Source organism: Amblyomma mixtum, chromosome 8, assembly GCF_055824585.1.
Source record: "Amblyomma mixtum isolate Tamu chromosome 8, ASM5582458v1, whole genome shotgun sequence".
NCBI classification, from domain to species: Eukaryota; Metazoa; Arthropoda; class Arachnida; order Ixodida; family Ixodidae; genus Amblyomma; species Amblyomma mixtum.
Window position 1 is genome coordinate 47,624,765 of NC_143019.1, and position 26,628 is coordinate 47,651,392.

Genomic DNA, 26,628 nt, shown 5'->3' on the forward strand with positions numbered 1-26,628 from the left:
TACATGCATGCTTTTGGGTCGGCTCTTTCTCAAAACTTCGTTTGTTTGTTTATTTTTCGCCGTCAGACAAACAGCATTGTGGAGCTGGGCGACTGGACACCAGCGCCACACCAGCGCTGCAGGTGCTATTTGCCTCACTCGCCTTGTGCTATCCGGTATCTTCGGTGCTCCGCTATGCGTGTTAATCAACTCCTGCAGCTGCAGACCGTACAGTACACCGCTGGGAAGTCAGCTGCAGAGAGACTGATCGGTATTCAGTTTATACCGTCGCCTGCAGCGATCCCTTACAAAAATTTCTTTAATCTATGCACTGTTCGTAGATGTCTGTCTATAAAGTCTACAGACTGTCTATAGAGAAACCCTGGGAAACAGCTTATAGGCAATACAAATGCTATAGACAGTCTATAGACAAATTTAAAAAAACTTGCTTACATCACGCTAATCCGCCCGAAAGTTGAGTATGCTTCTGCCATATGGGACCCTCATCAAGCTTACATCATAAACAACCTTGAATCCCTGCAAAACCGTGCTGTTCGCTTCATCTTTTCAGATTATTCACGCTTCACCAGTGTCACAGCATTAAAACAACGTGCCGAGTTGGAACCGCTATCATGTCGACGCCATTTCGCTCGCCTAACCTTGCTTCACAAACTGTATCACCATCCCACCCTCCACGACGACTTCTTTTTGCCACACCCTGCAGTCTTTCCTCGCCGTGACCACGTTAACAAAATAAAACGCATCACATGCCGTTCATTGCTCTACGCGAAATCATTCATTCCTCGCACTATAATAGATTGGAATAACTTGCCATCACACATAGCTATTGAGGTTAACCCACAATCGTTTCAGCATTCGCTAAAGCAAACCACGGACTAACAGATTTGGTATTTTTGTTGTATTATGTGCATTTACTGAGTATTTTATTCTGCGTTGTTTGTTGTTATTATTTGTTTACATTACTAGTTTTAATTCATTATTACGTGTATTTTTTTCAAATTCCTGTGCCATATTTTTATGATTGTATCGCCCCCCCCCCCCCCCCTATGTAATACCCTCGCACGAGGGCCCTTAGGGGTATTGTAAATAAATAAAAAAAATAAATATAGATTTATGGCTATACACTTTTAGTAGACTTTTGTTTACAGACGGTCTATAGACTATGAATAGACACAAACTTATATGAAGGCTATAGAGTTTATAAGAAGTCTATAGAGCATCTATAGACGATTTTTATAAGGGATATAAATCTCATTGCATTAAAACTGGCCATCATGCGGATTTATGAATGAATCCAATGATTGACTTCATGAATTGTCTTCATAGGATTGCCTTCATTGGTGATGAGTGGCTTGTTCATAACGTATACAGCCAAGGATAATAAACTCGGTCTATACGCATAATCACCGCTCTTGCGTAGCTGTATGCGTTCGCGCTGTCTGTAGTGCTGGCACAAATCGACTTTCGCTCACGTTTGCCCGCTCTCGGTCGCGTCGCCAAGCCCGCCGTCCCTCGCGGGACGATAAGCTATCTTTGACATCCCCCCCCCCCCCCTCATCGCAGCGTTTTCCTTTGTCCTTTACATACTCTCTCTCTCCGCTTGCTTCAGAAACAATGCCCCTTGTCGGCAGTTCCGTGCAGTGCTGTGAAGGCGGTCGCTTCGCCTTCGTCGAAACAGGAAGGGAATGCATTTATACGCCATGCATATTACCACTGTTTTGGTTTGTTTCATCAACACTATCTGCAATTTCCCCTCAAGGCCGTTTACACAAGCAGTTCAATAATCGGTGTTCAGTTTTGAAAGCAGGAACTAGCAGGCAATATCGGCGCCGTTCTCAGTACTGAAAGCCAGCAATATTACCCGAAGCATAGCGTTTGTGAACACTCCAACAGATGTGACTCGATGGCTTTTTGCAACAATGCCTATAGATGATCTTTCTGCGATCTTTACGGCGACAACGACGTAACATGTCCATATCGCTGTCCTTTCGCCCCAGGCGTGATGACGGAAATTTCGGGTGAACTTATAGTTAAAAGAGCAGACCTTTGACAATTTATGGCACAGGTAGGCCAGAACACGAACGCAGTTAATTTTCCTTCTGTTTGTGACGTACCGTCCTAGCACCACTATTTTCAGAATAAAGACAAGCGCCATGCAGCCCAACATTGCACTACTGATGCTGCGAAAGAGAGGTATTGGCTAGTCGGTGCCGCACAACTCGCTACAAAGAACAAATATTGCATGTGGGTTCATATCGTATTTCGTATCTGTTCATAAAATATTTGTACAGGACAAATATTTCATATTTGTTCTTTAACAGTTTACTTACGGTTCTCTAGTGTTATCTTTTTTGTTCTTCTTCCATGTAAAGGTCGATGGGGCGCTGGGTAAATAAACTACACGAAAAATACAAAAAGAAGCAGGTGAAGCTTCGACAGCGCGACGCAAGGTATACATTTTTGGTTTAATTACTGAAAACGAACTTGTTCTGTTGCCATAAAGAGATGCTTGGTTAGCTGCACGGAGTTGCGCAGAGCACATCAGCGCGAAGCTTTAAAGGCACGATTAAAGAGAGCTATCCACTTGACAAAGTTTGACACACGCAAACACGTGATCACAAAGGAAGACGTAGGCGTCATTAAAGGGGCCCAGAAACACAATCTTAGTTAACTGTTTTGCCTGTTGATTGCATACAGTGAGTTATAATGGTGCTATTAGCGTCGGTAATACCGCGTATATTCCGTTTTTTAATATTTTAATGTCCTCCCAAAAACAACTTCATGGCTCTGATGGTGTCGCCACACAGTGGCGGGTTTTTAGCAGCGGATATGACATCACCTGGCGCGAGCTTGATGATCGGACAAACAGTAAATATACTGCAAATTGTGTGAATAAATAGAGACACATTTTGTCACCTGTCTGCGTTTTGTATTAGATCAACAAAAACAACTTGTTTGTCTTAGATAAAAGCCCTGCAAAGCAAGTAAAATAAAAATATACCACCAGGGGCGCTCTGGCATGGATACAACCATGGATACAAGGCTGCCAGTCTCAGCAAGAACGAGTTACAGAGAGCAGGCAACCATGGAGTACAAACTTCCGCAACGTGCTCTGGCTGGCTGTTTTGATTGGTTGCGACAGGTGCCGTCATTGGGAGAGCGAAATAGGAGTGGGAAGCCTCGCCAAAATAGAGTTGAGGGCAGCGTTTTGTTTGCTTGTATTTTGAAATTTCTTCACTGAATAACTCCCGTTCCTGTGCATCGATTCCTGTAATTCTTTTTAAGTCAGCATCTGTGTCACATAAAGAACCCACCTGAAGTATAGCCGGTATCCCCCCAGGCAGTGTTTCGCAGCCCCTTTAAGACTAGCGCTTTGCATGCCTACTGTTAGCAGGTCGTTAGGCGAAAAGGTTTGTCAAGAAAGAAAAGGAAATTAAAGGAATAAAAGTGCTCGCACCTGTAGACTGGCCCCAAAAGGCCCACTGTCACTACTTCTTGGTGATAGAAGGTCGAAAGTATCAAGAGATGAAAAAGCAAAACACTGAATAAAACGTAGAGGCCCCGACAGCAACGCCATTGGTGGACTAGTCGGAACGCATTTGTGCAACAGGCGTTAGTGTGATACGATAAAACATAACTGTCAACAAGACAAGCCCTTTAAGAGTACAGTTGGTACGAATGCGCGTTTATACAGAAGATAGCGAGAGCAAAGAAAGACGGTCAGCTATATCAGGAGAACAAACGTTTCCTGGGCAAGTAGGCCCAGAGCACTTATTTTCTTATTTGTTCATTTAGAATACCTCACATTTATTGAGATATTATTCCAGGTACGAGAATGGCAAGTACAAAAATAGATCGAAATGATCGAACTCGAGGAAAGCAACATACACACTTGAAATACGATGACAGATGAGAAGCAAAGAAAATATGCCCTGGTTGACATACGGACTATTTACTCGAGCGTAGCGAAACCTCATCGTGTCAATAGCTTTCAAAGCGTTGCACGCTAGGCCAAAGACATTTGTTCATAAAGAGACGAAGAATTAGTGGCTTAGTTCTTCAAAATTTGCTGAAATCGTTCAAGGAATATGTTTTTGTACACTTCTAAGCACCTTGCTCCTGAAAACGTCGCATGAATGCTGTCTCTATGCTTCACTTTAGACGTCATTTTAAAATACGATTGGATTAAGACGCCATGCATTTGTAGCTCAGTCATACAATATTCATTGAAGCTTGTGGCCAAGTGCTACATCAGGTGTGGACGGCAGAAAACTCGGAGGGCGGACGAGATTAACAAGTTTGCAGGGATACGGTGGCCGCAACTGGTGAAGGACAGGGTTAATGGAGATACATGTGAAAAGCCTTAGCCCTGCAGTGGACGCAGTCAGGTTGAAGATGATGATGATGATGACTACACCAGGGTGGCCAAATCCTGCTCTGGTAAGGGAGTGCTTTATCGGTTAATTCTGGTCACCGTGACCAGGCCATACCCCAGGCCTGGTTATGCAATTCCATCGACACATGGAGTTTTTTTTTTTTTTTTTTCAATTCCGAGGGAGAATTGCGCGGCAGCGTGATTCGAGCCCCGGTCCTCTTCACTTCACTTCACTTTAATACCTTAAAGACCCTCATTAGAGGGTATTACGCTAGGCGGATGCTCTAGCTTTACGCTATCGCTCAGAGTAACGACGGGCTATTAATCGGCGTTTCCATAATGGCTGCCACCTGGGTTATCAGTAGAGTGATGAAGCTGTGGGCGGCAGTGAGGCTACCGTCTTCGTTTTGCTAGAGTCAGCATGATGGTTGCACGCAAATTCTCAAAGCGGAGCGAATGGTCTCCGCGCAGAAACAGTGGAAGAAGGCGGAAAGAAAGAATGGAGCGAGCCTCCGAAGGAAAGAGAGGGAGACCAAGAGACGCTGATAAGCGCGGGAAATGGGCTTGGGTGCGCGCGCCGCCGCCTCGGCGGTCACGTCGGCGTCGGGCTTGAACTTGTTGTCGAAGCCGCCGGGCGAAAGGATGGACGCCAAAAGAGTGCGCGTGGGGGAAAGGCAGAGAGATGCTAAAGAGAGGAGGGCTTAGATTTTGCGCCCGCAAGAAGGAACACTCTCCCCCTGCCCCTTCTCTCCCCCCCCCCCCCCCGTCCCCCCCAACTCCCCGCATACACACCACGGACCCGGCGAGAAAGACGCAGACCCCGTGCGTAGTCGTCGCCGCCGTTGCCGCGCCCGTTGTGTTTCCACTCGACCCTTGGACTGCAGCCACGCGGGTGGACGCGCTATCAACGAGGCGCTCCGTGGGACTCGCGGAAAAGCGGCGGAGCGTTCCTGGTACTGGGAAAGCCGCGTATGTAACGCGTGCGCTATAATAAAAGACAACAGGAAGAAGGAACGCTCCGGCCAACGTTAGCACCATAGAAGGACTGTTTCCGTCCCTTTTTCGCAGCAATTCCTGCATTAGTCACTCTCTTCGCTATACGCAGGTTGGAGTAGGCGTCGTAGTGTATTGTAAAGGAAGATTCCCATGTTGACCTGAAGGAATAAGTCAGACCAGCGTCCATCCAATTTCTAGCCAATATCGGGCCAACGTAAAAGAGGACATGGCAGGCAGCAGAAGGCCCAGAGGTCAGGGCGATGATGCCGACTTGCTGGGTTCTGTACTATGTCACAGAAAATGCGTTCTTATACAGGGTGTCCAGGCTAACTTTAGCCAAGGGTTAAAAGATAAAATATTTGAGGTGGGCCAGGGAAACCACTTACATACACCTATCAACCGGCTTGCGCATCATAGGCAATTTTTTGCGATTAATTAATTAGCAATTAAGATATTTTTTTCTAAACGCGTAAATATTGACTTTAGACAGCAAATGTGACTAACAACGTTGGAGAGCACCTTCAGAAACCACCATTCTATTTATTTGCGATAAAGAAAGTCTCACGTGTATCTTTTTTCCGAGCTCCAAATAAAGTCCGCGAAATACAAAAAAAAATCACGTGGCTAGCGCATTCACGCGCCACGATTGTGCTGCTCTGAATCCTGGCTTGAGTGAACGCACAAAAAAATTGCCCAGATGCGCAAGCCGGCTGGTAGCTGTATGTAAGTGGTTTCACTGGGCTACCTCAAATATTTTATTTTTTGACCCTTGGCTAAAGTTAGCCTGGACACCCTGTATATCATTCGTAAGTGAGGTCAGCTGCCACGTAACCCTGCAGGCCAATGAATGATGGCCAGATAGGCAGGGAGGGGTAAGGACTCTGTCGAGATTGTGTCCTGTCCGTTCACGTGGTGTGCAGCGCTCGAAGACGACGAACAAGAACAAGGAGACACAACTGCTTTAATATCAACACTATTGTTGATGTTGGCGCAGTTGTGACTCTTGTTTTAGTCCGCCTGCTGCCAGCGCTAAGGACCACATAATGACTCCCTGTAATCAGCTGGCTCAGCAACATTACTAATGTGAGCTAGGCGGCTGCTTGGGGCCTTGTAAGGATCGCTCTCATGGGGTGGGAAGAAAGGCGACGCGACATCCACATCTGTGACGGTTGCGCAACAAGACCACAGCTGTCGTTTTCGAGCGCGGTGCGCGATAGCGTGGAGGCGCGCTTATGAGATGAAAGGAGCTGCGCTCGGGCGCTCTAACTAGCTTCGCGCTTAGCGTTGAAAGAATGAGAGGATGCAAGTAAAGGGAATGTCCTGTACCCAGTGGGCATTAAAACTACCCTGGATGTCCTGCGGACGTTCAGGATGTCCGTAGGACATCCGAGGGAGGTTTAGTGTCCATCGGGTAACAGTCGCGGGAAGTAAGGTGCCGTACATAGAGCGCTGAGAGGAGGCGGAAGTTATGTTGAAAGGAAAGGAGCGGTAAATTTCGTACGGTGCACACTTACCGCTGACAAGAGATGAAGGTTGTGGGGACCTATGGCGAAATGATTGCGTATACCTGCAGCAGTTTTGTACCGCTGTTCGAAATGTGCTCTCAGTGGGAGTTGTACCCGACATTCCGGTAGATGCAGTTGGAGCAACACCACGTCGTAAAACCCGTGTACGTGTCAAAGTGAACAAAGAAACTTATTTCTGCATTTCATGCAAAATAAATTCAGTGCATTGATCACATTCGCCAGTTAATATATTCACATGCAGAGCGAAAATTCCGCTTATTTTGAAAATGCTTCAGAGATGATGCCAAAGAGACAGTTAAGATCGGCGCATCAAAAAATTCCTTGAACACTCTGGCATAACATCGTCCCCGCTTCGGCTTGTCGAGATGTCCGACCTCGCTCTCCCATTTTCCTTCCTGATGTACTTGGTGAGTGATTGTACTGTCAGTGATTGTCAGTGAATGTGACGTGGCAACCCTGAGTTGGAGCCCCAACCGATATTTTTTTTCTTCAGCCACAAATGCCCTAGGAATCTTATTGCGAATGAGTGCTAAATACTGTTTTGTTTAAAATCTCGTCACTTCAAAGTATTTTGGAAAACACATTGGACTGATGTTAAATTTCGAGCTCATATTTCATCCTTTTTGTTTTTCTCACTGCGTGTTCATAGTTTATTCGATTCGTTTTTTCCCTTTGTTCGAGCCGTGCATTTCTAGCAAGATTTTCGGCTTTCCTTTAGTGCTGTCGCAGTTGTTGACATTGGGTAATGAACGTTAAATGAGTGGATAGCTACGCTAGTTGGTGTATATTATTTTAATAATACAGAAGAGAATAACTTAAGACAAATAGGGGACAGACGGACGAGGAGGATGCTGCACCCTATAATCTCCATATTATTTCTTGCAGCACCTTGTGTAGGCGAAATCATCCCGAAGATCGTACTTGGGTCTTCCTAGAAAACATTTTCATTGATGCAGCGTGAGACAAGGCGGGTCCGGCAGGTATAGATGGCGATGCAATGACACAAGTTTTGTGAGCCTATTTGATGTAGGTAATAAGTAGAAAGACTTAGCGTGGTGGTGGACAAGCTTGGAGCTCTCGACACACGTGCTGTTGACATGTGCGTATTTATTTTCTCCAAATACGTACAGGGCAGCAACACGGCACCTAACAGGTCAAATACTGTATATAGTCGTCCTATGCATGACCATTTCGTTTATTAGGGAAATTTAGTTCGGGAGAATGCAGAGAAGCCACCAGCGCTCTCTAGGGCACACTCTCTTTCTATGTGAACTATCAGTTATTTCAATATGTGATTTCACTCCGGCTTTCTCTTTCTCAACTATATTTTGCTCTTATATTTGTTATGTCTCAAAGAGGAAATTAAGGAGCTAGCGCGCAAGGCTTTCTAGCACGCCAATGCATGTTTCATACGTTCAACAAAAACAAACCAGCGTCTCGAGCCCGGCCTAGGCTCTGGCACGCGTGTCTGTCCGTTTCGACCAATAAACCTACCGAGCTCATGGCTTCGATAGAAGCGGCGGAATAAAAGGCGAAGCAAACAAGCACGAGGAAACGAACGATTACCGGCGTTTAATTCCTCCTTCTCCGTCAAACAGTCAGCCAGTCAGCAGGTTGCGCAACCACGATGCTAGCTCGACGCGAGCTAGCTCGACGCGTTGAGGTTTAAAGCATTCGAGTGAGAAAGAGAGAGAGAGGAAATGAAAGAGAGATAAAGAGAAGCAGGTGCGGAGGAGGAGAAGGCAGGAAACAAACGCGATTAGCTAGAAGGTGGCTCGGCGAGGAAGTCAATGTTTTAATAGCCTCATTCCAACCTCCCCTCTTTGGCGTCTTCGTGCCAGCGCGCGCATTCAAGAGCGAACAAGTGCTCACGGCGTATACGTGATTGACGAGTGGCGCAAAGGCGGTGACAGCTCGGCCGTCTCCTGGCCCAACGCTGCTCGCAGAGCTACGCATGCTAGAAGAGAGCAGGCTTCTTCTGAGGGGAAAAAATATAAAAAGGACGCGCTCGTTGCCGGAGGCTTGAAAGCACTTACCGTATTTTCCGGTGTATAAGACGCACCCTTGTATAAGACGCACCTGCCATATATACAAGCTGTCACTGAAAAAGTTCGTAGATAAGACGCACCCGTGTATAAGACGCACCCCAGTTTACCCAGTTAGGCTAGTGAGGCTTAATTAAACACCCTTGCGCGACTATCGCGAAATGCACCGTACCTGTGAGCAATTCTGAAGCAACGCTAAGTGATCGAAAAAGGCAACACTCACGCCATACCCTTCCACGTTTTAGCAAAAAAGAAAGAAAAATCGATACAGCTCCCCATATGTAGAGAACATTTTATTTCTACTTGAAACCTTCGAAGTCTTCATCTGCAGATGCGCTATCAAAAGGTTCACTCATTTCTGGAAGCAACTCGGCTGAAACATGCACTACGTACACGGAGCAATAAAAGTTGCAAAGGGTGACTAAAAAAGAACGCCGGCTTGTCTTGACAATGGCGAGAAACGCGATTGCCACCATCTTTTGGCGCTTCTCATTACTTTTGCTTGGGGCCTCCGAAACAGCCGCGCGTTTGTGATCCCGGAAGTCGTCATCCTCGCCGTTTCATGATAAAGATCACCTAGAATGTCGCGCACGGCAGTCCCGGTATTGAAGTATTAACCGTGTTACAACCGCGTTATTGGTAGTGATATTTTTTAGGTGAAAAAAGCTTGAGCATGAACCGGAGTAATCGATGAAGTCGCAAAAAAATGATGAAAAATTCGCATATAAGACGCACCCTTGTATAGGACGCACCAGCAAGATTTTCGAAAAAAAGCCGCGTCTTGTACACCGGAAAATACGGTACGTTCACGCTCCCGTTGGCAAGCGTGCATAAGAGGCGGCGAAGGCTGTATAAACGGCGCGACCGAAGCGGCGCACGCACGAACGACGCCGCAAAGCCCTCGGAGAGAGAGAAGCAAGAGAGAGAGTTGGGAGAAACGCGACTCTTGCACCGCGCGCCCTACTAAGGCATCCATTGAAGTCTCGTTCCGCGGACTGCATACATGCGTGTGTGCGTGCGTGCGTACACGCCGGAACGAACGCGAAGAAGACGGCGGCGACGGAACTTGCACCCCCCCCCCCCCCCCCCCCCCGAGTCGCTCCTCTCTGCTTCGTCACGGTGACTTGCCAGAGGAAGAATTTTCTTGGTTGTTTTTTCATCTTGTCTCCGGTGCGGTGCGTTCTCTGAGCAACATTGGCAGCGAATTAGTCGCATCGCGCGAGACTTCACATAGCGGCTTAGGCCTAACGTGGCGGCGGTATATACTGGCCGGGAGATTCTGCGACTGCGCAGTTTCGACCCCATGGTTGTAGAAACGCACGGAAGACGGCGCTCAGGTCTAAGGTTGGGGGCCTCAGAAGAGGGGACGGTATATGTTAGCATGGATGTAGACGGGGGTGGGGGGAGGGCTGTGCTGTCTCTTGAAAGTCGATTGAACGCAACGAACGCGAGATGTTGCGAACCAAAACACAAAGCGCGCTTCGGCTTCTCTGTTCAGCAGCAAGTTTCCGACCTGCGCAGGCGGAACGGAAGGCATGAAGAGGGAGGCCATTCTGCACCGGGGAAGAAGACGGACGCTGTCGAACAGGCAAGAACGAAGGGGGCGGCGGTCGGTTGTGCCGCTCATTCATTCGAAACTGGTTTGATCGCTCCGTCGGCGCCCCGAATGTCCCGTCCAGCAGCGCCGCTTCAACCTTGCCCGTTCATCGAATCCTCCTCCACGCGTTCATTCACAAGCACGCCGAGCGTGGCGGCGAGTTGTTCAGACCATGTACTACATAATAAAGTCAGACAGGTTCAGGCGAGTCAAAACCAGGCCCGCGAAGCGTCTTCTCTGGAAGTGAAGGCCTGTACAACGAAGATAGGGGCGAGAAGGACACAAAGGTGCCGATGATTTGCTGCTTACTGGCGCAGAACACTACGAAAGGTGCATGCATGTTGCGGACGAAGCCGTGTTACGGCCCTGTGTTACTGCATAAAAACGCAAGCACGAATAAGAGACATAAGAGAGGGCAAAAGCATCCACTGCTTCCGTCGCAAGAAGTGACGACAAAGAGGGACGCATTGAGAGAAAGGAAGTGAGGGAGAAAGTGAGGAGGAAGCGTGGTAGACGAAGACGTCACACGATGCGCAGAGATTGTGAAGAGCACGTTGCTGTGAGGGCGTTGCACAGCACGACGTAGCGGCTAGCAGGAAGGCGATAAAAGCAATAAAAAGTGACGAAAAAGAGATTCCTCTCGAAGCGAAAGGAAAAGCCACGGCAGATAAGAGGAGCGAGTTCGCACTACAGCGACGTCGCGAGTCGCGACGGCTATACGACGCTCATGCCTGCTTTGCGTAAAGTAGGCTGGGCAGGTTTCTCAAGTTGAAAGGATGCAGTGTATACAATGGTAAATCACGGACAGGAGAAGAGAACTATAGTCGGATACAACTCAAGAATGAAACAGCTTTTCCCCATTTAAGGACCGCCTTCCAGCCAATGGCGTCGGCCGATTCTAGTGAACCTGAACAGCCCCGCCGCGGTGGCTCAGTTTTTACGGCGCTCGGCTGCTGACCCGAAAGACGCGGGTTCGATCCCGGCTGCGGCGACTGAATTTCGATGAAGGCGAAATTCTAGAGGCCCGTGTACTGTGCGATGTCAGTGCACGTTAAAGAACCCCAAGTGGTCGAAATTTCCGGAGCCCTTCACTACGGCGTCCCTCATATAGCTTGAGCCGCATTGGGACGTTAAACCCCAATAAACCAAACCCTTCTAGTGAACCTGCAAGCGTGACAGTGCAGGGGAGGAGACTATCCCCGATCATGGATGGTGATGTCTATCCCCTTTCATCTGCCACTCCCGGTATTGTTACACTACGGGCAGGCCCATGAGAATTAAAGCTCTTAGATCAGCTTCGATGTGAATCGGCCGACGCCATTGGCTGGAAAGGCGCCCTCTGACGGGAAAAAGCCGCATAGTTCTTGAGTTGTACCCGACTATATTGTTGTCTGTCTCTATTCTTCGTCTGTGCGAGCTGTTCTGCTCTTTACACGCGATCGAACTGTGCATGGAAGCAGCTACCATGGCTACAAGTTGCAATTTTGGGCGCGCAAGGCAGCGCCGCGGCCATTACGTATACGCGCGCTGCAGAAGGCAAAGCCGAAGACAAGCCAAGTCAAGCCGAACGAGCCAGAAGAGCGCGCGGAAAAGAAGTCATCACCGGGTTGTCAGGCGTGAATGACGAAGGGGGCTTGGAGCGTTACGCTGCCTTTTTTCCATTCTTATTCTTCTCTCTTTCGGTGCACTGTTTATTTTCCTCGCATGGTCGGTTCTCGCCTCGCCTGGATCCCGCGTTGCGTCGTCGCCCCATTGTTGTATAGCCGGCCCCGGTCGTTGCTATAGCTGACCGCGCTGTGCGTGTTGTACGCGTTTTGTATGTGCGCCCTGCGCGGCGCGTTTCGAGAACGCGCGCATGCGTGAAAGACGCGGTTCCTCTCGGCTGCCGGTGAACTGCGAACCCACGGGAATTTGTAGAACACGGTCTGCGAATCGGGATGGATGCATTTGTCCTTACATACGAGCTACTTTACGGGCAGCACCAGGCTCGCAAAAACTCTCGTTGACGATCAATTGAGTCTCTGTGTACATATAGTAGTCAACGAAATGCATTATAACAAAGCGAAGATCGTGTCATTGACCAAGTAAAAAAGCTAGCGATCATTTACGTCAGTTCTTGACTTGGTCAGTGGCCCAATCTTCGCCTTGTTATAATGATTCATCCTGACCAGATCGTATACCGTCGAACGTCATACTACGCCAACAAAATGCAAAAACAAATGGTTAATATTACTTCGACCTCGCCCTTTTGGTAACGCTGTTTCTTAATTTGGCTAAACTCTCAGTATATTATCTACCCGCTCTAACAAAGAGAAAGGGATTGAATGATGCTGAAAACACCCGCTGTGTAATATGTGCCACTTAGTGTGCTAATCTTGCCTGAAGCAACAACAACTTTGATATTCGAGGTCAAAATTTGGATGACCTCGGTTTTCGTCTTATAGCAATAAAAGTGTTGGAGCCATTTTTCTGAAACCTTCACAAAAAGAAATAAACAATTATGTTACAGTATGTTGTACTCGGTCATACGCTCTTTTTCAAAATCATGCGCCCCAATACTACCAGTTCTAAGTGATCCTAACTTTCGGGTCATGAAGACATTGAAATAGGCGCTTATAAAGTGCACGTGGCTGTAGCACCGGCATTAGCGGGCGACGAACCATTGGCCCGCGCCCTCAGTCAAAACCGATCAACAAAACAGAAGCCGATGAACATAAACATCGATGAAAATTTAGAAGGAAGCGGTTTTTCGAGAGATGGTAAACTGAAGGTCGAAAATAAAGCGGGAACAAAAAAAGAAAAGTCGGGCGGAGACAGCTGGGGGAAGGGCAATAGGAGATTAAACTAGGATTGGACTCGAGTCAATAGATAACAACAAAGAGCACAACTAGATGAAGATATGACTAGGTATACTTTTCTGCCACGCTCAGATCGCGGCTCCAGGCGTCAAACACTTCGGAGTAGCTCAAAAGCCGGTGGACGGACGCTGACCCCGAGCTTCAAAGGACATAGAGCTTTTAGTTCCAATTCACAGGGACTATACAAAGCAAAGAACGCCTCTCTCCTTGCAGATCAGTGCTGCATGAAGCAGCGTACTCTCAAGGGCGTCCTTGCGGAGAAAATGTGTACGTAGTGTGATGTAGAAGCCGGTGCATCCTGGCGCCTTACTGAGCTCGCCTCGAATTCGGTGCTCGGGAGTCTTTGTACAGTTTTCTACTTAAGTTCGCTTCCCTAAAAAAGAAGTAAGTCATACATAAAGTTATTTTTTAATTGCTAGTGCCTTCAAAAACTGAAAGGGGACACTTTAGCTCCGCCTTAAGGGTATGATGCGATAGTGCTAATGAGTTAATGCCCCGCTCTCTACTTTGCATTCACAGATTACTGAGGGTCTTCATGGCGCCCACGACGCAATGGTGCAGCGGTTAAGTGATACGCCACTGCCCTAGCAGGTGACAGCTGGCAGGTAGCAGCCACAGGTGGGGCTTGTGAGACCCGGGTTGCTCCTCGTGAGCAACCTCTCGCGACCAGTAATTAACTGCTGCTTGTCATGGTGGGCAGCTTTCTCACAGTCCGGTGGGCGAGTTGCCACCTCCCACGATGGGCAGGTTGTGATGAAGTCACAAGGAATTTTCACCCATCCTGCTGCCGCTGCTGGCGATGGCGCCGGGTTTTCCACTGAACGAAACCCCTAAAACTACACGTTAATAAAGTTTTATACTACTCACAGTCAGTTGAAGGTATACCACAGTGGCTGCCTTATTCACTTCTTTTTTTTCTTTGTGAATTCAGCGAAGCAACAAACAAGCAAACGCGAATTTTCGTGAGGGTTCTACGCCTATGGCAGTTGCACGTTAATGTATATTTCCTTCGCATTTTCTTTCTCACTACAACCTCGAAACCATGTCCTAAACCGCTGACGGCGCTGCGGGTACACTCTACGGCGTTCCTGTTTTACCTTCGGCGCAAGCATGTGTGATCATAACGAGTGAGTATATATTTAACCTATAAGAAGGCAATCTTTCACATAAAATACAATTTCTACTGGCGCCAGCTGACATTCTGGCATAATTTCGATACGCAGCTGACCATTTTTTAACTTAAGGTTTATCTCGCTGAGTAGTTCGTAGCCGCATGCTGAAATTGCGCCACATTACCGAGTTCATCACTTGCTAACTGCATATTTTAGATTTGGCTGTAGCGGCATTTGGCACTAAAGAAATGCTGGCAATTTGTAGAGATAGAGAAAGAAAATGACGCTGGCTTCTTGGGACGAGTGAGCGCGACATCCATACAACATCTCGCCATAAATATATATATATAGTAGTGGGAACACCTATAAAAGGCGCCTTAAGCCTATACATATATATAGCCTATATAGCGAATTCAAGCCAAGACCTGTAGTCTAGAGGTATGGGGTATAACGTTCCAAAGCGACTCAAACTATGAGGGACGCAGTAGTGAAGGGTTCCGGATAATTTCGACCACCTGGGATTCTTGAACGTGCACTGACATCGCACAGTACACGGGCCCCTAGCATTTCACCTCCACTGAAATTCGACCGCCGCGACTGGGATCAAACATGCGTCTTTCGGGTCAGCAGCAGAGCACCATAACCACTGAGCCACTACGGAGGATTGCAGTTCATTATTATTCTATATAGTTCTTTATTATTAATGTACGAGGGGGTACCCAAAAGAAACCGGACTAATTTTTTGAATCGGCACAGCTTCTGCGGTACCGCGTTTTGTCGCTAGGAGCGCATAGAACGAACATTTCTGAGTCAGTAAGCCGAGTGCCGTCGCTGAAGGAGGTCAGAATAGTTTAGGCAGAGTTTTAGAGTGACGACTGTTTTGTGTGAGTGTCGTTTTTTCAATGGCTGATGTTCGTGAACAGCATGCGCCGGTTAAATTTTGATTTTTTCTCGGAAACAGTGGAACGGAAACTCTTGAAATATTCAGAAAGACGTTCAAGGACGATGCTATGGGGACAACTCAAGTGTTCCTGAATTAAATCCTGAATCAAAGGAACAGTCATGCCAATGGAAAACTTCAAATTCATCTCGCCTCAAGAAAGCTCGTCAGGTGAAACCAAACCTCGAAACAATGCTGATTTGTTTTTTCGAAGTGAGAGGAGTCGTCCATTCAGAATTTGCTCCGCAGGGTCAGACAGTTAACCAGGCTTTCTGCTTGGATGTTTTGAAAAGATTGGGCAAGAGTGCTCGGTGGAAGCGGCCTGATTTGTGGCAGACGGGTGACTGGTTTTTCCACCATGGCAATGCCCCTGCTCACACAGCCCTGTCTCTACGACAAATTCGGACCAAAAATGGCATGTCCTCTGTTCCTCAACCCTCATACTCACCCGACCTTGCCACGTGCTACTTTCTTTGTTTCGTAAAATGAAAAGACAGGTAAATGGAAAGCGTTTCGCCGATGTTGCTGAGGTGAAGAAAAAAACGACGGAGGGACTGTCAAGCATCACAAAAGATGAATTTAAAAAATGTTTTGAAAAATGTAATGAAAGATTCGACAAACGTATTATTGTAAGTGGAGAGTACTTTGAAGGATAATAAAGGTCTGTGCTGAAAATGTGAACAAATAAGTTCAAACGAAAATAAGTCCGGTTTCTTTTGGGCACCCCCTCGTATATAGTCCTAGCTAGGGTGCTCAAGCTAATGAGAAATTTTGTTGTGGTAAGTTAGCTGGACAGAGTAGATAGGATGTTTAAAGTGAGCTTGTCAATTTGCACAGCGCATGCGCACAGCATTTCCACGCTGTTCGTGCGCACTCGCGCCAAAAGAACGCACAAATCACACAGGCTTCGGTGTACGGAGGGGTTATATATATATATACGTCTTTATGTACAAGCACACAATTGTACACGTTCAAACAGCGGACTTCTGTATAGAAATATTGGGCGCCGTAAATGCACCGGCTGCAGTTTCTCCCTCTCCCGAAGCACGCCCGAGCAGGGCCAAGAAGTTCATCACGCACAGCAACACTTTCACACCGCTTTTACACACGCGCGCGCACACATAACCGCTGACGGTCCGTTTCCTGCTACCTGCGTAGCAGGCTGTGCTCAGACAGCAAGCATGCAGACAAGACACTGCCACAGTCACTCCAGCAGGTGTCGTTCAAGCATGGCACAGTTCCACAAGTCCTCTCTCATTAAATATAAATTATATCTTCTATGTACAAGTCTCTCCGTTTCTCTTTTGCGAGCTCTTTACACAAATAAACGCACTCCTGGTGGACCGACTTCGATGCACGAAGGAAGTCCCTCTTCGCGAACTCGCGCACTTGGCGTTGTCACTGATACACACGCAGTCTGTGCGCAATGCACCAAATTGTACTGTCACAACGTCAACGTCGCACAACGTTCGGACAGGTGCGACGACATCCATGACGAAGTGAAACCACGAAGCGAACGGACTTCGCGTTCGGAGCACAGACACTACGAGACGGACACGGTGTGTCTCGAAGAAAGGCTTCCACGGAGCAACAGAGGTGAAATGCCCAGAAGACCACGTGGTGTCGACGGATGAAGAGTAGAGTTCGCATGCGCTCCCCGCTGTTCACGTCACGCTCTCGTGCTTTCTCGCGTTTTACGCGATAACGGCGCCACGAGCTCGTGCGCAGGGGGTAGTCGCATGGCTCTTGCCGGTTTCCTTAACAGTCCCGCTTTGCAGGACGAACGTGACGCCACCGGCAGACGTCGTCGGCTGACTGACGCGACACGACCTCCTCCGTAGATTTCTCAGCAACTCTTCAGCGACAGGGAACGCCTTGGTATTCACTAACGAGTTGGCTGCCAAACCTCGCAAAGCGACGACTCCAATCAGTGAATACCCATGAGCGAATTCGGAAATCTATCATTGGAGATAGAAAAGATCCAAAGACGATGCCTGCAGACAGAGACAGTACACGGAGGAACAACCCGACTCGGAAGGATGCGATGTACATTGTACATGTGAGTGGCATTGCCCACGATGATCTTTGCTGCGACGCTCGGGCAATCATAGGTGACTGTGCTGTGTACTTTATCCTTCTTTTATGAGGATGCTCCTGGTAACATGATCTGCCTTCTGGCCTGGCGTGAGGAAGCATGTTAATTGATGGTGGCACTACATCTTCAGTCGTGCAACGCCATGCTAATCCAGAACTTTGCAACACAGATTTAGGTCGACAAGAAGAGTTTATCTTCCAAAAGTCTTTTCGCATCCAAAAGGTGTTTCCATAAGGCGACGTTTTCAAGTAGACTGTCCACGTCTTCGATGAGTTCCTCCGGGTTCTGTGACTGTCCTGCTTTCACTCTGAACAAGAACCAAGAGCTGCTAAGAGGAGGTCTAGTGTCTTCCACGTCCACGGGTCTTCTAAAGCATGGTTATATTATTTCTTCGCAAGTCCTCGAAGGCACAAACAGGAGCGACAGCAAGGTTTCACAGCTTCCACTGCAGCAGCTTGTAGATAATGTCCTCTTTTTTATTTTACTGATTCGCTTTTCCACGCAAGTCAGTGGCTATGGAGCTTCAAACTGAGCTCCGCGTCAAGCAGCAGCTGAGAGACTTGCAGAGTCTACGTGGGCACGGCTGAGGTTACAAGGCGAAAGTGTTGATAATGCCCTAATTTTTCAGCAAAGACGAGGGGCATAAGGTAGAAACAAACGTGTAAAAGCCAAAATTACGCCTTCATAACTAAACCATACGCGTTTGTTACCATGCGGACGCCTTTCCTCCACTACCATACTCTTCAGCCACTTCCAGGAACAATCCTGAGCTCTCTCTCTCTCTTTTTTTTGCTTTTTTCTGCATACCCTAAGCTAGGCAGCTAAACCGATTTTAAAGAACAGTTTAAGTTTCAGTCTTCAATTTTTTTCTCTCCTTTTTTCTTTTTCTCTTTTATTTTTTTTTCTCATTTTAAGAACAAAATATAAAACACTCGGGCATCAACTGCAAGACAAATGTCACTGCCTTATTGTTCTCACACGGCTTCTCTACTGTATATGCATTATAAAATCGTGACGCAGTAATAAACATGATAGCTCACGCTCGTGGCACTCATATATAAGCGCTTGTTTTCCATGGCTGCCTCTGGCAGTAAACGACCGGGTCGAGATTTAACGGGGCGTATTAATCGTAAGCACCGCTGGAAGCGTTCTACCTACGCGGGGCACTTTTCGCGTTCTACGCGAAAAGTGCCCCGTATTGAATCTCAATTGTTCGCTTCAACGTCCTGTGACATTTCAATACAGGAGCAAACGAAACTTGTTCGACGTGTTACGCGTTATAAACATTATTTTTTATTTTGTAACGAGTTACGAGTTACAAAATACGCGTTACAAACCGGGAGCATCTCTTTGAGTTTGAGAAAGAAGCCATGATAATATAAACCACGACTCAACGATTTGGCGCTTGGTGTAAATACTAACACTGTGCAGAACACCAGCTCTCGCGTGGTACTGATGCAGTCACAGTTTTCCACAAACGCGAGATAACTAAATGAGTCTTGGAACTTAAGTACAATCAGCAAATATCCCTTATACGAACGGATAATCAAGCTATGTCGGCAGTACCGCAAGACTCTGCAAGTGTCCACAGCGACCCCTGCATGATGGTAAGTGTTGTTCGTTTCCGCCATCAGCCGGGTTGAGATTTTGTCTTCAATCTTGCATACTGGCAACATGGCCTTGACCATGAGCCCGATTCGGCTTCCAACCATTGGCTCCTTTCCGTGGGTACGCTTCTCAGTCGCGAACAAATCGGACGAGGATAGCGGGCATACAACGCACGTGATGACTTCGAGATGACAGTGTACGTTCAGCTAGCCTACTGCGCACCTCTACTGGCCAGGTTGCCCACGACGTCGATGGAAATAATGCGTTTGGGCTCCATTCAGCTCACTTATAGGAGGCCAGTGAAAGTCCTCTATGCGATTCCGATGGGATGCCATGCGGAAGCCCGAAGCTCACGCGCGGGTCGATCTTGGTTTTCAAAGTGCCTTTGGTTGACAGACACCTCGAGCCACATACCTCGAGGGACCCCAGCTCCTTTCCAAGGACCACACTTCTTCAGACCTACAGGCAAGCGGTTCCCGGTTGTACGAAATGAGGAGCTACGCGGTGTGATGCGAAGGAAGTTGATATGGAGCAGACGTGGTGCCCTGAAAGTGAACAGCTTACAGAACGGGCCACCTACTTCGAACCCATCTTCCAGAGGCTCCCCATTCGCATGCGGATCTCGCTCATGGCATCGGGCGACACACTCGCAGAGGTGTCAGGAAGGTGTCTTTCTCTCTCTCTCTCTCTCCTACACATGGCCAGGGGGACCTTCTGAGGCCGGTCTTAAGAACACCATGCGCCACGTCGCCGTTTGTCCAGCGCTCTTCTCCGTCGGGGCCGAGTCGCCGGGACCACGCACGCACCTTTGCAGCAGCTCCGCCACCGCCGCTACAAGCCAGCTGTTACGGGGCGGGGGCCGCGCACGTTCTCTTCGGGGTAGTCCGTGAAGGAGCCGTGAAGGCTACGCACGACGGGCGGGCGGGAGCCTTCCGCAGGCCAGTCTCTGCCTGCTCAGAAGTCCCGCAGCTCCTCGTCTCAGAGGCTGGGCGTCGCCGACTGGTACATGGAGTAGAGTGACGGGTGGTAGTAGGTCGACGAGTCGTTGGGCAGGGCCGTGTGGCCCGCGATGGGAGGCGAGAGCGGGTTGTAGCCGCCGTAGCCGGACATCTCGTACAGCTTCAGGTCGACCTTGCTTTCGTTGGCCGCGATGATGCTGTTGATCGAGAACGGGTGGCTCGAGGGGTTGTAGTGGGGGTCGCCCTGCGCAAGGCACAAAAGAGGGAAAAACGAAGGCGTCGTTAGTGCACAGCGCTGCAAGCCTTCGCGCTAAGCTTCATGAGTTTGAAAAGTATGCGGGATTTCACTTCTCAAAGCTACGCGTGGGATTATGAGAGACACTGTATTTTAAGGCTCCAGGTTAAATTCAACCACCTGGGATTCTTTACCATGAACTGACACCGCACAGCACAAGGACGTATTTGTATTTCACTTCAACTGAAATACGCCGGCCGTGGCTGGGATTCGATACCGCGACCTTAGGCACTATAGGCTATAGACTACAATCGGCTAGGTGAAGTTCACCGTCTTGGTGGAGCTTTTTAATTTTCCAATATATTCTATAAAATACGTCGTGAACATCACGCGGCCATGAAGAACCATCTCCAGAGCAAACAAGTGCAGACACTCTGTGAAATCGCAATTATAGGCCGTGGGTATCATAATTATAGTCAGGGACATTGTAATTCTAGTGTTATATTGAGACAGGTCGTCGGTAGCTTTTTGTAAGGACTGTTGAGGTTCCGTTCAAGAGCGCACGCGCCACGAAAACAACCAGCGTCGTTTAAATCAGTATGTATACTTGTGCAGCAGTAAAACAATCGAGACCTGTGGAACCGCAAACATATAGTCAAAAAAAGATGCAACTCTACCTATGGGATATGCATCCATTTCGGGGAAGGCAAGGGTGCGAAGTTTTTACAGCGTAGGCCCGCAGTTAGACGCTAATTAGGAAATATGAAGGGGGTACGCGCAAAAGTATAGGTACAGAAGGTAATTTAAATATCAAAGCTGAGTGAACTTTTCTATGCATAACTGATATACAAGAATTTAAAAATGTGGTTAAGTTCATAAATCAATAGCTATCGAAAGTGTTTATAATATGTGTTCTTTTGCGTAAGACTACTTAATGATCAGTGGAAACGCCAGTGTTCCAGCCAATCAAAATGTCACCAAATCAGATGCCTGCCAATCACAGGTGGATCTTGAGTGCACACTAAGGCGTCACACGAATTACATAGTGAGCCCTGTTGCAGAGCTCGGCACGACCATAGTCGCCCAGTCAAAAACACCTCAAATGTCTCGCGAACACAGCGTCATGTAAATGATCGATGATGGCATACGTAATGAGCTGCCAGAATGTTGTTATTGACCGAGCATTCGCAAGTAGGCATGAAAGTCTTTCCAGAAAACAAGTCACGATGACACACTGCACAGCGAGGTGGTATACACTGCAAGACACAATAAAAATATGACATAGCATGAAAGTCTTTCCAGAAAACAAGTCACGATGACACACTGCACAGCGAGGTGGTATACACTCCAAGATACAATAAAAATATGACATAACATCAACAAACTCGTTAAAAAAGAAGCGATGCCACAATTACGGCAATGTAACGCGAAGTTTAGCGACAAGTAGACGCGTCGGAGGCGCCACGCCTTTACAGCACCAGGGTCTATTACCACCGGCTTCCCCAGCAGTTTTGAGAGAGGGAACGCTATACTCTGCCGGTTTATCTATGGAGTATTACCATCACTCCGTTCGCATTGCACGATCTGGATAACGAAAAATTCCCATTCTCCAACACCACCCGCAGGTGGCGTCCTCATTTTACAGCGACAGCTGTTAACGCCAAGTTTTCCATTACGCGGCGTCGGAGTCGCTGGGGTAACACACCAGTTGTAATGCGTCGGGCTGATTAATCTGAATGGAGTGAGGTCATGCATGAAGTCAAGGCAACGCGTCGCGCTGATTGGTCAGAACGAATTGACACATCAGACTTGGCGTCACGACAACGCGCCACGCTGATTGGTGCAGAATGCCCGTCACTGATAGGTCTGAACACAGAGACATCCCTCGTGAAGTCGCGAGGCATTCACTAGAAATTAAACATGGGGCTAACGAGAATGTAACGGTAAAAACGCAACGGACATCCTACACCTGTATCCGGAGTTACTAAACAGTGCAACTGCCATCTCGGCGTTTCGCTTCCGCTGAAATTAATGCATTATTAAACGTCAGGTCAATCTTTTCAACCGTCTGTCAACGTACCATGCCTGTCGCAAAGGGCATTTTGCTCCCGGCTTCCGCATAGCGCGCTTCTCTTCCCACATATCACGGTAGCTCAACACCGCCTTGGAACATGGAAAAGGCCGAACCGGAACATGACCTCCTCATCCATATGCCCCAGTCGCTATTCTGTAAGATGGTAAACATGGAAACCTTTGATGGGAAGTATCTAGCGGCAGGAGTTCGCCAGAACGTTCAGGCGCGAGCCTCCCCGTGGAACATGACCTCCTCATCCATATGCCCCAGTCGCTATTCTGTAAGATGGTAATCATGGAAACCTTTGATGGGAAGGATCTAGCGGCAGGAGTTCGCCAGAACGTTCAGGCGCGAGCCTCCCCGTGGAACATGACCTCCTCATCCATATGCCCCAGTCGCTATTCTGTAAGATGGTAATCATGGAAACCTTTGATGGGAAGGATCTAGCGGCAGGAGTTCGCCAGAACGTTCAGGCGCGAGCCTCCCCGTGGAACATGACCTCCTCATCCATATGCCCCAGTCGCTATTCTGTAAGATGGTAATCATGGAAACCTTTGATGGGAAGGATCTAGCGGCAGGAGTTCGCCAGAACGTTCAGGCGCGAGCCTCCCCGTGGAACATGACCTCCTCATCCATATGCCCCAGTCGCTATTCTGTAAGATGGTAATCATGGAAACCTTTGATGGGAAGGATCTAGCGGCAGGAGTTCGCCAGAACGTTCAGGCGCGAGCCTCCCCGTGGAACATGACCTCCTCATCCATATGCCCCAGTCGCTATTCTGTAAGATGGTAATCATGGAAACCTTTGATGGGAAGGATCTAGCGGCAGGAGTTCGCCAGAACGTTCAGGCGCGAGCCTCCCCGTGGAACATGACCTCCTCATCCATATGCCCCAGTCGCTATTCTGTAAGATGGTAATCATGGAAACCTTTGATGGGAAGGATCTAGCGGCAGGAGTTCGCCAGAACGTTCAGGCGCGAGCCTCCCCGTGCCCGCGACCACGGGCAGCCATCGCCACGACGAGGATGTCACACTTTAAGCCACATACAGCTGTTGCTGTCAACACAGCTGGCATTCGAAAAGTGCACAATGCGCGAATTCACTCTGGAAATAGCTGCAAAATTACGGTTACTCCAGTATAGAGTTGAGAAGGGTTGTAGAGTTCATTTCGCACACGTCCAAAGCATACTAGTGTAGAGCGACTTGCAAATGGCACTAACTTTTAGATAGTGAGCTTCACACGGCACTTTTAGTGAGCAAAAATTGCTGTGGTCATGATCACAAGGCAACTTCTGTGCCGATGTGGATAAAATCTGTCGCATACTATATATAAAAAATATGACAGACAGACTGATGGAACCATGTTTTTTGTTTACTGTAGGGCTATTCATAAAAGTAACTGGAAACTGAAAATCACAAGATTAAAATTTCTTAGCTCCACAACGGCAGCACATATTCCCGCTCTGAAAAAATCATAACTACTACACCGTGCAGATGGGACAAAATTTACATTTTAAATTATAGTACTCATGAAAGTGTCGTGTCCGGTCGCTGTGTTGAATGCAGCGAAAGACGCACACGGTACTTTTAGACTTCGTTTATTTAAAGCCGATGAGGGTGCGACCAGCGTCGACCGAGGCAGGAGCCGAACTGGCCGCCCGAAGAAAGGAGGGAGTAGAGAAGCGTCCACGGCAGGGAGTGGCTTCCCAGAACAGGAGGAGGGTGCGGGGGCGCACCGTGGGGGGGCATCCGGCGACAGCGTGCGACGAGGGGCAAGCGGTCGTTAGGAGGAGGATGCGAGTGGTCGTTAGGAGGAGGATTGAGTGGTCGTTAGGAGGAGGATCGAGTGGTCGTTAGGAGGAGGACGCGGGGGCGCACACACACAAAAGCAATATGGGGACACAACACTTCCTTCCCCCTTAGAAAGTTGCCTGGTATCGTGCAGGGGGTCGGCGCTCACGCGTGGAGGCGCGCTGGCTTTGTGCGCTCGGGGGAGAACCACTTGTAGGCTGGCTGTTGTTCGCTGTGTCTCCTAGGTCTGTCCTGGGCGAAGTCTCTCCTTCCTGGAAGAGGTGCCAGGCTATGTGGGAAGATGGTGCACGTGTTCTCTCCGCTGGCGGACAGCTCTCAGACGGCGTCGTAAATCTACGCAGCTGGTTGAGATGTCGGCGTGCTACTGTGCCATGTATGTTGACGAGCCAAGAGCGCAGGCCTATGCGTCTGACAATTGTAGCTTCCTCCCAGCGTGGCTTTTTCAGAAACTGTCGGGCGAGGACGCGCTGCCCCTCATTAAGCGTGCCGCAGCGCGGAATTGCTTTTTCTTCCCGGAACGTCTCTGCCTTTGGCTCGGGGAGGATGGCTGTGAGCTGGGTTCGCATTTCACGCTCGAACATCATTTTCGAGGGGGTCTCGCCTGTTGTGCTCTGAACCGTCGTGTGCTGCTTGAAGAGAAAGCGCGCAAGGCGGCGCTGCAGCGAGCCTGTCTGATCTCTTTCAAGGGCGCGTTTTAGCTCGGCTACGTAGCGCTCGGCTTGTCCGTTTGTCGCTGGGTGGTAGGGGGCCGATGTAACTGATGAGATCCCGTTGTCGCGATAAAACTTGAGGATCTCCGCAGACACAAACGGTGTTCCGTTGTCCGACACTACCTTGCGCGGCAGGCCGAACGTTGCAAATAGTGATCGGAGGTTGTCAATGACTGCTGCCGAAGTCGTCTGTCCCATTTGCCTTATCTCAAGCCACTTTGTGTAGGCATCTACGACCACAAGGAAAGTGCAGCCCTCAATTGGTCCTGCAAAATCAATGTGCAGTGTGTGCCATGGTGTGTCTGGCTTTTCCCATTCTGGGACAGGAGCTTTCGGCGGGGCGCTCCGGCTGCTCTGGCAAGGCTTGCATTCTCGCACCACTGTTTCGATGTCGTTGTCAATGCCAGGCCACCACATGTAGCTTCTGGCACACTTTTTCATTGCAACGATGCCCCGATGTCCGGCGTGGATGAGAGACATAGCTTGTGCGCGTAGTTCTCTCGGCATCACAACTCGGGACCCAAATATGATGCAGCCGCGATGGGTGCTCAACTCTGTAGCTCGCCTGCGGTAAGCGTCGAAGTTGTCCCCTTTGAGTTTATGCACGTTGCCTTGTTGAACAGCTGTGTAAACTAGCCGGAGAGCTGCGCACTTCTGCGTAGATGCTGCAACTGTGCCTGCTGTAAGCGGAGGTTCTGGCAGTGCTTCGAACATCAGAACGTCTCCTGGTGGAAATGGTTCGTCAACAGTTGCGTCTAGTGGCAGACGGCTTAGCGCATCGGCGTTTTGATGTTTGCCGCATATCATCACGCCTAGTGGAGAAAACCAATTTCTCCCTAGAAGGCTTGATCCTGTGCCCTTCACAACAAGCAGAGGTAGCGTATGGGTCTGGCCGTTGTAGTTAACCTGCACGTTGGCAGAGCCCAATAGTGGCAGATTCTGTCCTGACCACGTTCGCAGGTGCGTGTCGTCTTGTTGCAGGGCGGGTGCGTCAGATGGCCATGAAGTTCGGAACGTGTCCTCACTGATCAGAGTACAGGCTGCGCCGGAGTCCACCTCGAACTTAATCAGCTGGTGATGTACGCTTACTTCTGTAAAAATCTTCGGTCGCGTGCCGAGATTCATGGTGTTCAGGTCGTACAACACAGATGGTGTTGCTGATGTTGTTCCATGGAGATCAGATAGCGGCGTATTCTCTGAGGCGTTGACGCTGTGATTAGGCTGGGAAGGTGACTTTATCTTGGCAAGTCTCCGTTTCGTAATGCATGCTCTTTCGATATGCCCTCGCTTGTGGCAAAAATTACACGTGGCTGACTGGAATCGACATCCCTGGGGGTTGTGTTGGTCGTCACACCGCCAGCAGCGTTGTGCCTTTTTGACCGATTTTACAACAACAGAAGGCTTGCGCACCTGGTTGCTTGTCTGGTGTACCGGCTCGGTGTTCCGGCGAATCCCTCTCTGCTGGTGACCGGCGCTCTCCGCTCGAACGGCGATGTCGTAAGCTTTGCTGAATGTGAGGTCCTTCTCAGCGAACAGGCGCTGCTGCAGTGACTCGTCACTCAGTCCGCACACAAATCTGTCGCGTAACATCACGTCCAAGGGAAGCATGGTGGTGTTAGCAGAAGAAGCTGCGTCTCCCTCCTGCCCGGTAGCTGTTGTCGACAGCGTTCCAAAATTGCAGTCGGCA

General features: G+C 48.8%; 1 protein-coding gene across 2 annotated transcripts in view; it reads right to left on the reverse strand.

The window, feature by feature from the left end:
• LOC149332289 (silk gland factor 1-like) overlaps positions 1 to 26,628 on the reverse strand; it is a 343,245-nt gene that overhangs the window by 298,623 nt on the left and 17,994 nt on the right. Inside the window, exon 2 of one of the 2 annotated variants that reach the window (XM_089557201.1) lies at positions 16,356 to 20,355. The exons of the other annotated variant lie outside the window; for it this stretch is intronic. Coding sequence (XP_089413327.1) covers positions 20,131 to 20,355 — 225 coding nt within the window. The 3' untranslated portion in view covers positions 16,356 to 20,130. Of the gene's footprint in view, positions 1 to 16,355; positions 20,356 to 26,628 lie in introns of those variants that run through there. 2 annotated transcript variants of the gene reach the window in all.